A 12,634-nucleotide genomic window follows, 5' to 3' on the forward strand; every position below is an offset into this window, starting at 1 on the left:
CAAGTAGTGCTAATCTGAGAAAAGAACTGGTCATGAGACTACCTCATCAAACATAGCACTGTCATCCAGTAATGGACTTCATTTTCCTCCCAAAGGCAAAATAGGGGGGAGGAGGACTAGGAATATGCAGAGCCATGAATTAAGAGTGATGGTATAGAGAACACACATAAAGCCAAACACAAAGTTATGCATGTCTGTAATCCCTATGCACCTATTGCAATGTAAGGCTGAATCAGGAGAATCCAGAAGCTCACCTAAGAGACTCTGCCTCAAAAGAAGATGAAAGGAAAAGAGACACACATGCCAACACATAATTTAAAAAATGGAAAAAAAGTGGAGCTGGGGAGATGGCTCAGCAGTTAAGATATTTGCTTGCAAAGTCTTCTGGGCCAGGTTCAATTCCCAGTACCCACATAAAGCCAGATGCACAAAGTGGCACAAGTGTCAAGTTCATTTGTAGCAGTAAGAGGTCCTGTTGTGGCCATATTCTTTCTCCCTCTCCCTCTCTCCCTCTCCCTCTCTCCCTCTCTCTTTCTCCCTTTCTCTCTCTGAAAATATTTTTGCCAAACCATTTGGATAATTATCAATTACTTAAATTTGTGTCACTTTTGGTAAGGTAACATCTTGTTAGCAAATAGATTTTTTTTTTTTTTTTTTTTTTGGTTTTTCAAGGTACGGTCTCACTCTGGTCCAAGCTGACCTGGAATTAACTCTGTAGTCTCAGGGTGGCCTTGAACTTATGGCGATCCTCCTACCACTGCCTCCTGAGTGCTGGGATTAAAGGTGTGCGCCACCATGCCTGGCTCAGCAAATAGAACTTTTCCACCTTGGAGGAGGGGACAGAAACTCCCATTTGCTGTGACAGCCTAAACTACCCTCAATAAGCAGATATAACTATCTATCAAAATACAAATTGCAAAAACCTCTTGATTCAGAATTTCCCTCTCAAATGTACCTTACAGAAATAATTATACACAGGAGCAAGATGGCATAAAGCATTATTTATAACAGTAAATAACTGGAGACAAATGTCCATCAATAGGTAAGTCACTAAATTATAGCTATAATATCAAGTGTTATGCCATCACTTTTCTTATTTTTTTTATTTTGCCAAATGTGGTCAATTTCCATGTATTAATGCAAGAAGAAATGTGCAATATATTATATAGGTAAAGTTTAAGTTGTAAAAAAATGTTCCATTTTGTTTAAAAACTATAAACATGTTCATGGAAAATCCTACATGTGTATGTAAACATACAAAAAAATACACACACTGGGAATGGGAAGATGGCTCAGCAGTTAAAGGCACCTACTTGCAAAGCCTGCTGGTCCAGGGATCAGTTCCCAAGCTGCCCACATTATTTTCTCTGTCTCTCTTCTCTCTAACTCTCCCTGCTTGCAAATAAATAAATAAAATATAAAAATATTTTAAAGAAAATATAAGAGGAATATGAAGTTGTAAGTGGTAAGGAAGAAGGAAGCAGAGGTTCACAGGCTAAATGAATCATAAAGTGTTATATGTTAAAAGTAAAACTTGATGAGTTGGAGAGATGGCTGAGTGGCTAGTGGCCCTGGTGCGCCAATTCTCTATCTTTCTCTTTCTCTCTCAAATAAATAAAATAAAATAAAATTTTTAAAAAGTAAACTTTACACTTGGGAGGCTGAGGTCAGAAAATTGATTGATGTGAGTTTTGAGTTCCAAGTCAGCCTAGGTTAGAGTCAGACCCTGCCTCAAAACAACAATAACAAAAGCATACCTGAAGCCAGGCATGGTGACTCACATCTATAAAATCCTTGTGCTCAGGAGGCTGAGGAAGGAGGAGCCAAGTGTTTGAGGCCAGCCTGGGTTACATAGTGAGTTTTAAGCCAACCTGAGCAAAGCGAGATCCTGTCTGAAAACAAGAAAAAAAGCCAGGTGTGGTGATACACATCTGTAATTCCAGTACTTGGGAGGTGGAAAAGATCAGGAGTTCAAGGCTAGTCGTGTCAGGTACATGAGTCCTTGTCTTAAAGAAAAAGATATATATATATATATATATATATATATATATATATATATATATGTATATATGTATATGTATATGTATATGTATATGTATATGTATATGTATATGTATATGTATATGTATATGTATGTGTATATATATCTATGTGTGTGTGTGTGTGTGTATACACACACACACACACACATACACACATAGATATATATAAAGAGAGAGACAGACAGAGAGAGAGATATCAAGTACTACAATGTATAATTGGAGTAACAGCCACCTAACCTTCAGGTTATAACTAGAGTCCAGGTTTGGACATCTTGACATAGGGTCCTTGGGGAGATTGCAGAATCATAAAAATAAAAAAGGTTAAAAATGAGCCAAGTAAAGAAAATTAGAATGGTTATTTTGCCTCAGAGTAGAATATCAGGAGGGACTCAAGAGCCCTTAAGGATATGAAGAAATAACCATTTCAGTGAGCAGCAGGGCTGAATTTCCACAGCAGGGGATTTGACTTAAATTATTACAGTAAGAATTTCAACACAGAAGTGTCTCACCTAGGGTATGTATCACACAAAATCTCCCAAGAATCCTGTTGTTCACCTCTCCCACCTTTACTAGATCAACATCTCATCTCAGAGAATGGGTCAAAGGGTTGATAAGCCATCTTTGGAATGTGAAGATGTAGACTTCTTTTAGGTCTAGCTATGTGTACAATTTGTTGCTAGCCTCCGTCTCCCAGATCATAGTATAAGGTTGAACCCTTTCTGTGCTATGGACAAAGGGGATTAATTTAATAGGAAACGCTGAGATACATGTATAAATTTCAATTCCTTATCAAAGAAAACTAATCTTTGCCTTAGTCAGGAGAATTAAGAGGACTCAGATTAAGAGAACTTGTAGGACAGTGCTAAATGGTGAGGCCCTTGGTTTCCCACCAGGAATAGATGGTAAGAACCTATTGCTGAAGACTCCACATACTTGGGCTGCAAGACCACTGAGAAATCCTGCTGGAACTGAGCTGATAACCTCCCCCATGTAGACCAGCTGACAGAAAACTGGAAGAAGCCATTCTGCATGCAGTTCAATGGGAGAAAGAGAAATCACCAGTGAAGACACTCAACAGTGGACACTGCAAGCCTTAGATTTAGCCAACCAAGCCAAATGAACCAACGGGTGCAATAGTGGCACATCTGTCATGGTGGAAACCAACTGCCCTCTAATTGGACTGGAGGCCCACTCCATGGGAGGGAATACATCCCTGATACTAAAAACTTACAACAGGGGTAGTCATGAGTCCTAGGGGTGTAATGTCTGCTGCTGTCTGGCTAAATGTATATACTATGCTAATCAAACTGCCCAGTAAGCACTTCTCTCAATATTCATACCCTTATATTAACACTACTCTCACTTTTGGTACAGAATCTTCTCTTTTCAGATGGCAGTGACCTTGGGATGATTCAGAAGGCATCATGGTGCTGGGAAGAAATGACAGGAGTGCTCAGCACTGCAATATCTCTATCACACCTTCCAAGGCTCAGGGTCTATTGCGGAAGAGGTGGTGGAAAGAATTTAAGAGCCAAAGGAAGGCAAGGACTCCTTACAATGTGCTCACTCCAGACACAAAATTGGATACCCATGACTTCACAGTGCCTGACACTACCTACATAAGACCATCATAATAGGAGGAAAAGATCATGACATCAAAATAAAAGAGAGACTGATTGAGAGGGTGAGGGGATATGATGGAGTTACAAAGGGGAAAGTAGGGGGAGGGAGGGCATTACCATGTAATATTTTTTATAATCATGGAAGTTGTTAATAAAAAAATTTGAAAAGAAAAATATTAATTAATTAATTAAAATAAATAAAATAAAATGGTCAATATGATTCCAAAAAAAAAAGGAAATTTAACTGGCCTGATATTTGGGGAAAAAAAGAAGAAGAAGAAGAAAAACACCTGTGCAATCCCAACACTCAGAAATCTGAGTCAGAGGCTGAAGAGTTGGCTCAGCAGTTAAGGCTCTTGCCTCCAAAGCCTGACAAGCTGGGTTTGATTCCCCAATACCCACATAAATCAAGATGCACAAAGTGTCGCAGGCATCTGGAGTTTGTTTGCCATGGCTGGAGGCCCTGGCACACCCATTCTCTCAGTCTCTCTTCTATCTGTCTGTTTGCAAATAAATAAATATATAAATATTTTTACGATTTTATTTTTATTTATTTATTAGAGACAGAGAGAGGAAGAAAGAGAGAGAGATTGAGAATGGGCATGCCAGGGCCTCTAGCCACTGCAAACAAACTCCAGATGCATGTGCCACCATGTGCATTGGGCTTAAATGGGACCTGGATAATTGAACCAGGGTCCCTAGGCTTCACAGGCATGCACCTTAAACATTAAGCCATCTCTCCAGCCCATAGATATGCTATTTATAAAAAAATAAATAAATCTGAAGCCAGGCATGGTGGCACACACCTTTAATCCCAGCACTTGGGAAGCAGAGGTAGGAGCATCACCATGAGTTTGAGGCTACCTTGAGACTACATAGTGAATTCCAGGTCAGCCTGAGCTAGAGCAAAACCATACCCCACCCAAAAAAAGGGGGGGGGAAGAACTCTGAGGCAGAAGGATCATGAGTTCAAGGCTACCTTGGGCTAAATAGCAAATTCTAGACCAGCAAGGGCTACAAAGAAAATCTATCTAAAAGAAAAAAAAAAAAAGCCTGGTGTGGTGACACACACCTTTAATCCCAGCATTGGGGAGGCAGAGGTAGTATGATTGCCATGAGTTCCAGGCCACTTTGAGACTACAGAGTGAATTTCAGGTAGGCCTGGGCAAGAGTGACACCTTACCTCAAAAAACCTAAATAAACTAATAAAATAAATAAATTTAAAGCTGCCAATTAAAAGGAAAAAAATTAAAGTAAGCAAACAAAAAAAGAACAAGGGCTGGAGAGATGGCTTAGCGGTTAAGCGCTTGCCTGTGAAGCCTAAGGATCCTGGTTCAAGGCTCGGTTCCCCAGGTCCCACGTTAGCCAGATGCACAAGGGGGCGCACACGTCTGGAGTTCGTTTGCAGAGGCTGGAAGCCCTGGCGTGCCCATTCTCTCTCTCTCCCTCTATCTGTCTTTCTCTCTGTGTCTGTTGCTCTCAAATAAATAAACAAAAAAATTTTAAAAAAAAGAACAAGCTGGGCATGGTGATGCACACCTTTAATCCCAGCACTCGGGAGGCAGAGATGGGAGGATCTCTGTATGAGGCCACCCTTTGACTACATAGTGAAATCCAGGCCAGCCTGGGCTACAGTGAGACCCTACCTCAAAAAAAGACAATTAACTAGATGTGCCTGAACCTCTTCTTAATTTGCCTCTCATTTTTCTCTTGCATGACAATCTCTTGAAGTCTAAGGTCTACACAGAAGTAGAATATAATTATATTTTACCTGTACTATAACCACTCTGACCCACCCCACAACTCATCTTAATGTCATCTGTCCAAAATTCTGTTAATGCTTTATTTGACAGGCATTTTTTTCTAATTATGCTCCAGATCACTCTGTAATACTGCTCCCTATGAAGACTATAGCTTTTGACTCTTCCTTTACTTTATCTCATGCCTATTCTTCCTTGTTCCTCTGATATCTTCAGTCATTTCTTTCCTCAACTACCAAACTCTTAACATTTTAGAACCAAATATCACTGCTAAATCTCTACAGTTCCTTCATCTTGTAAACATACCACTTTCTACACCCTTGTTCCATGTTGAACTACATTAAAACTATCTTTTCTATGAGCTGGGGAGATGGTTAAGCAGTCAAAGGCACTTGTTTTCAAAGCCTACAGGCCCATGTTAAGTTCTCTAATACCAATGTAAAGTGAGGAGTTTGCTTACATCAGCAAAAGGTTTTGGAATGCCCATTCATTCTCATTCTCATTCTCCCCCTCTCTCTCTAATAGACAAAACAAAAATATTTTTGAAAACTATCTTTGAGAGGGGCAGGGCTCCATGTAGCCCAGTCTTACCTCAAATACTATGTAGCCAAGGCTGGCTTTGAACTTCTGATCTTCTTGCCACTACTTCCCAAGTTCTGGTGTTGCAGATATGAAACACCACATCCGGCTCTAAAATTAGCTGTGATTTTATAAATAAGATTCCTACCTCCCCTCACTCCAACCCTTTCTGAATCCCACTGTGTATAAAAAACCATTTCAGAACAGAGTAGGTGAAAATATGCATCCATTAAAAGTTCTCAAAGTTCACATATCTTTCTATCTGCATCAAATTTATTTGAAAAATAACAAAAGTGTCAATTGAGGTAAAAGAGCTATGAAAGAAATAACATTTGCTAGTGATGTGTGGATGTATCAGAATATAGGTATGTATGTGTGCGTTTATGTACGTATATTACAGATGCGTGTGTGTGTGTAACACAATATATATATATATATGTAACAGAAACATAGTCTACCTACGTTAGCCCAAATCCACAAGCTTAAAAAACAAATCTACTAAATCTGACCTAAACCACAGGTATATTACCTGTAGCTACTCCCTGCAAGCAGATTCATTACCTATGTGACAAAGTCAGTTGCAAGAAATGATAAGGAAATAGCTCCAAGCAATTAAGAGTCTGCTTTTTTGCAATGTTATTACATTATAAATGCAAAATTCACTTATCATCTCAGGACATTGGGCAAGTTGTATAACTTCTGCACAATACCCAGCATATATCCTTAACACTGAGAAATAGTAAATTTACAACTTAAGGAGGAAAACAGAGGCTTGCTTCACAGTGGTTTAATATGAACAGAGTTGAATATGACATTGTCTGACAGAAAAAAATGAACATTTTGCTGAATAAAAGCCCCAGCTCAGGAAATATACACAGCAGAAATGGGGCCTTAAACTCTCAGCACTTGTGCACAATGAAAGAAGAAATCTTTTTTTTTAAAAAAAAAAAAGTCTATAACAGAGGATACAAATCAAAAAGGCAGCAACAACACCAACACTGGTGAGGTGGGAAAGGGAGCACAGCTTCTCTCTAGGGGTTGTTCAGCCCCTGGCGCAGGCTCAGCAGCTGGAGAGCTCATCTTTCTCAGTGAATTCAGCATTTAGGTGGGCTACAAGTCTCATGTCAAAATCCAATCTTAATCTCTCTGTTCAGGGTCATAGCAGAATCTGCAATCCTTTCCCCCAAGGTCCTACACAGAAAACTCCAATCCTTCCATGATGCAGAGTCTAAGCCAAGAGCCTAGTTTTCACATGGCACATGGTTGACCTGCTCTAATCCCACCATCTGAACAGAGAGAGAGCAGGCCCCAGCAATTAAACCACCTTCCAGACAAAAGCCTAGGAGAGAAGTCAACCTCAAGAAGCTACTTCGGCTTCTAAGATTTGGGAAATCCAGACCCAGCTGCTAGCCCCATTTCAACTTTTGGGGACAATGCTCAAGTTCCATGGGAAGTAAGTGCAGGCAGTTCAATAACCCTGTGACCAAGCTGGAGCGGAGAGGAACAATTCTCACCCCTGAGCCCCATTTGATAGCTCAAAGTGCTTAGGAGAAATCAGAGACTGGTTTGTCTGTGTGCTTCTGCCCTTGGGGTAGCACTACATGGACTTGGAGAAGGCAGTATGGGAGGAAACTAGGGGTGCTCTTCCCTACCACTTACAGGAACCTAGAAGATGACCCACTCTCACCATTCAGGGTGTCACCTAGCAGTGGTGAGTTACCCTCATCCCTCAAGCCACTACACCAACAAAGCTGAACCATAAAGTAGCAAGGGCCTCAGGAGGGATAACTGCTGTCCCATACTGACTCACTAGCCAGTGAGCAAAAATAAACAACCAGAGTAGGAAGCCACAGAAGGACTAAGTAACAGAAGCTCCCCTACTACTAATGGCTTTCTTCTAACTTGGCAGCAGCCATGATGGGCCCAGAAAACCCATATGTCCAGCTCCATATAACAGACTGCTTCGACTCTAGGAGGATCACTGCCATGAAAAGCAACTAGAGAGAGAGAGAGAAATCAACAAAAGAAACTGCTGAGAAAACTGGGATCAGGCCTAGGAAAAAAAAAAAACAAGAACTTTAGGGTTTCTACCACCTTTCCAAACAGGAAAAAGTTCATGCAGGTAGGAAAAGCAGGGAATTGCCCTGGTCAGCGTTCCTGGTTAAACCTAAAAATAAGAAAAATCCCCTGGTCTTGCAGCATCAGTTATGTATCCAAGTGCCTCGCCAGCACAAGCCCCCCTCCCCCCAAGGTTAGCCTTCTGGTATGGGTAAATGCCCAAGAAATTGCCTTCCAGTCCATTCCCCCCACTTACTCCAATCCCAAGCAAAGGGAATCTGTCTGTGGTTTCCCACCTATCCTCAAAGAAGAGGATCCTAGCAGAGTGCCCACATGGTATAGTCTGGTACCAAGGGGCAAAATGCCAAACAGTCTATCAGGCCAGGGGATGGGCAGCTGACTTCAGTCAAAGAGAGAGAGAAAGAGAGGCTTAGTGTAAAAACCAATGTCATTTCAGCAGGAAAAGTAGAGGGCAAGTGGTGAGAGGGACTCCTACTGGCGCACCTTCCCAGGGACGTAGTTCCTGTCAATTGCCTCCTCCTGCAGGAACATGTGTAGGCAGCGTTCATTCTGAGCCAGTGGATGCCCAGCAATTCTATAAAGAAACCAAGATGGTTATCAGTTAGTTGTACTGAGGATCAAAGAAAACTGGCAAAGGAACAGGAATGTGAAGAGGGGAGAATGGTCATGGTCAGCCCCAAGGATTAATCATCTAAAAGAGAGTAATGGGGTATCATCTAAACCCTAATCTTGTAGAGGGGAAGAAGGACAGAAGGGTAAAATAGAGGAATCTCTAGTTAAAAGGGGTCACATGCATTGCACTCAGACCTTAACATACAGGATCAGAATTCACTCAAGAGAAATGAGGTTTAACTGTCCAGTCAGATCACTTCAAAATGTACACATTATAGTATTCATTAGAAAAAAAATACGGAAAGACTATAATGTGCTGAGGATACAGCTTAGACTACTTTTGAGTACTTGCCTAGCATGTACAAGACCCTGGGTTCATTCCCCAGCAAAGGGAGGAAAGAAAGGCAGAGGGGAAGGGGTACAGAAAGAGAGAGCGATATCATGATAGCAAAAGCAGTAAGCAGAGCAGCCAGGAACTTGGCTTACTTGTTAATAAACTGTTCGAGGCCCTGCCTCCTTTCTTCAATGAAAGACTCCTCAAAGATCCCTTCATCTCCTCGGAAAGGGAGCTGCCGCTTCAAGGCTTTTCCAGGCAGTGGTGGTACTACAATCTGTAGGCAGATGCCAAATATAAATCCCGTTGGAGAGGGAAGAAAGCAAATGATATGGAAAAACACTATATATCTCGTTTCTTTTCTTGTTGCTTATGTTTTTGAGACAAGGTCTTGCCATGTAGCCCAGGCTGTCATTAAACTCATTATGAACCTAAGGATGACCTTTAACTTCTGATCCTCCTGCCTCCACATCTCAGCACTATATAACTCATTTCTTATTAGATGAGGAATCCATCCTGCCCCATAGCCAGAATTTAGAACAGTTAGGATGGCTCAGATTGACCCAATTTTGTTTCTGTGGGAGGATAAATTTAGGAACTAAAGAGAAAGGACATAAACTTCAAGTAATCCTCACTTGCCTTTAAAAATCCAGTATTATCCAAGAATTCAGCCTGACCTTTCCTGACAATATATATTTTAGCACTAGTAAGAGTTAAGGGAAATAATACTTTTAAAAAATTGCCTCAAACTTACTTCTTTCAACCTTCCAAATATATCCTTCAGACCCAATATATTGCCATTTAATACATAAAAATGGGTTACCCTCTACATTCCCTTCAAGATTTTATAGACTGATCTTTTTTATTGACAATTTTCATACATGTAAATAATATATTTTCATAATCCTCTCCCATTACTTTCGTCATCCTCGCTCATACCCCTTTCACTGAACCTCTTCTTCCCAACTACTCCTTCTTCCACTTTGGTATCTTTTTGTGTCTTCCTCCATCATACATGACAACATGATTATGGAACCAATATTGTGCAGATAATAATAGTTGCTGCAAGATCATGAATGCAGTGGCTACTCTGTCTCAAAGTGCTCCAAAGCTCTCCTCCCCATGCTCTAGCACTCACATTACTTTCACCTCTTCTGCAATGTTCCTTGAATCTTGGCAAGTGTGATAGACATTTAGTGCTGAGCACTTAAAAGGTACTTTGCTCAGCACCCTTGACAAGTTCTTGGGTCTCCTCTATAGACTGATTTTATACCCTCTTAGTCTATGTTGACCTTCTCTTCGAAGGTGCTAATTAATTAAGAGATGTACTCTACCTTACTATCTCGCTCCAGCTCATTTTTCAGCCACTCAAAGTCACTGTAGCGCCGCCGTACACATGATTCCTTCAGCTTGAAGATAGGTAGGTTTGTCTACAAGGAAGGAAGAATGAATGACAAGAAGCCAGGGGTCATGTACTACATATGCTTCCATCACTCAGAAAGCTGAAGAAGGCCGGGCGTGGTGATGCACACCATTAATCCCAGCACTCGGGAGGTAGAGGTAAGAGGATCACCATGGGTTTGAGGCCATCCTGAGATACATAGTGAATTCCAGGTCAGCCTGGGCCAGAGTGAGATCCTATCTCAAAAAAATATATATTAGAAAGCTAAAGCAGGAAGATCAAGAGTTCAAGGCCAGCGGGACCTTGTGGTGCAACAGTAGCATATCTAACTCCAAGAGTTCGAGGTCAGGCTGGTCTGCATGATATGAACCTGTCTCAAAATCAAAATCGAGGATGGGTGTGGTGGTACATGCTTTTAATCTCAGCATTTGGAAGGCAAAGGTAGGAGGATCACCCTGAAGTTCAAGGCCACCCTAAAACTACAAAGTAAATTACAGGTCAGCCTGAAACCCTACCTCGAAGAAAAATAAAAAATATACCTAAAAGTCTCAAAAGTTAGGCAGGAGAGCCAGGCAATGTGGCACACGCCTTTAAACCCAGCACTTGGGAGGCAGAGGTAGGAGGATTGCCAAGAGTTTGAGGCCACCCTGAGACTACAAAGTGAATTTCAGGTCAGCCTGGGCTAGAGTGAGACCCTACCTTGAAATCCCCCCCCCAAAAAAAAGAAGAAAAAGAATTAAGAATTAGGCTGGAGAAGCTGGACTTTGTGGCGCACACCTTTAATCTCAGCACTTGGGAGGCAGACGTAGGATTGCCATGAGTTTGAGGCCACCCTGAGACTACATAGTGAATTCCAGGTCAGCCTGAGCTAGAATGAAACCTTACCTCAAAAAAAAAAAAAAAAGGCTGGAGAGATGCTTCAATGGTTAAGATGCTTGCCTGCAAAGCCTAACAACCTGGGTTCAAGTCCCCAGTACCCATGTGAAGCCAGATGTGCAAAGTGGTGCATGCATCTGGAGTTGATTTTACAGTGGCTACAGGCCCTAGTATGCCCATTCTCTATGTCTCTCTCTCTTTTCTGTTTCTGCTTCTAAAATACAAAATAAAACAAAAAAGAACAGTTATGATAACTCTAATGTTCAACCTATGATAGCCACCTATCAGAGCCATTGGACAGGTCCCAACAAAGAAACAGATTTATGGAGCTGAGGCATAGGTCAGTGGTAAAGCACTTACCTAGCATGTATGAACACATGAGTTTGAGTCCCAGGACCACAAAAGAGAAAAGAAAAATAACTCCTATGGACCATGTACCTATAACCCTTTCAAACCACCACCAGCTGAATATCAACCTTTACCTTGCCCAATAATATTATGACTACTGGTACTAGAAGTATGGCTCAGATGTAAAGCACTTGCCTGGCATGTTCTCTCTCATTTCATTCAGCTGGATCTCCCACCCCTATCTGAACTCCTTTGATATTTATATTTTATCACCTGTCACACTGTTGGGTATTCATCATGGCATTGTTTTATACACTGTTTTATAGTTGTTGTCTACCTAATTAAATTATGATCTGATCAAGATCAGGAACCATGACAATCTTGAATCTCCCAAAATGCAAGTTATTCAATTACTCAATAGAAAACCTATGTATCTGCTTATCCCCTTACCTGGAAAATGCAGAATGAATAGCCATTACCTAAGTTAGCTTACATAGTTTATCTTGGATATAAAAGGCTCATTCTTACATCTTAAGAATTGCAAATGGTCTAAGTGGGGCCAGGGGAGGGATGGAGGAAAAGAGGGAGTGGGAGGAGGCTTAATCAAAATTAAAGATGTTATGAATAAGCCATATGGAAACTACTGCTTTGCTAGCTAATATATATTCCAAAAAGAGAGAGTTTGGACAGAAGTATCCTGTGGAGGTGGATAATGTACCCAGAAGCATAGACTGCTATTAGAAAATTTTTCAGTGCTGGGGTAGGATACCTTCCAGGAAGTTGTTGGTCAAGAAAGTATTCATGCCCCAAAACATTACAGGCCATTGCCAAGTCTCTTGGTTGCCCACCAGAACTAGATAGTAAGACTATTGAGAGCAGTAGATGGGTAATAAAAGAAACTAATTATTTTCTCTACAACTGCCTTTTGACAAGAAAAGAGAGGGTTAGCCGGGCGTGGTGGTGCACGTCTTTAATCCCAG

General features: G+C 41.1%; 1 protein-coding gene across 1 annotated transcript in view; it reads right to left on the reverse strand.

The window, feature by feature from the left end:
• Window positions 1-12,634, reverse strand: part of Snx12 (sorting nexin 12) — a 39,387-nt gene that overhangs the window by 19,739 nt on the left and 7,014 nt on the right. Inside the window, exons 2-4 of the mRNA XM_045140893.1 lie at window positions 10,363-10,458; window positions 9,181-9,305; window positions 8,566-8,656 (exon numbers count right to left, since the gene is read on the reverse strand). Coding sequence (XP_044996828.1) covers window positions 8,566-8,656; window positions 9,181-9,305; window positions 10,363-10,458 — 312 coding nt within the window. The remainder of the gene's footprint in view (window positions 1-8,565; window positions 8,657-9,180; window positions 9,306-10,362; window positions 10,459-12,634) is intronic.

Source organism: Jaculus jaculus, chromosome X (genome assembly GCF_020740685.1).
Source record: "Jaculus jaculus isolate mJacJac1 chromosome X, mJacJac1.mat.Y.cur, whole genome shotgun sequence".
Taxonomy (NCBI): domain Eukaryota; kingdom Metazoa; phylum Chordata; class Mammalia; order Rodentia; family Dipodidae; genus Jaculus; species Jaculus jaculus.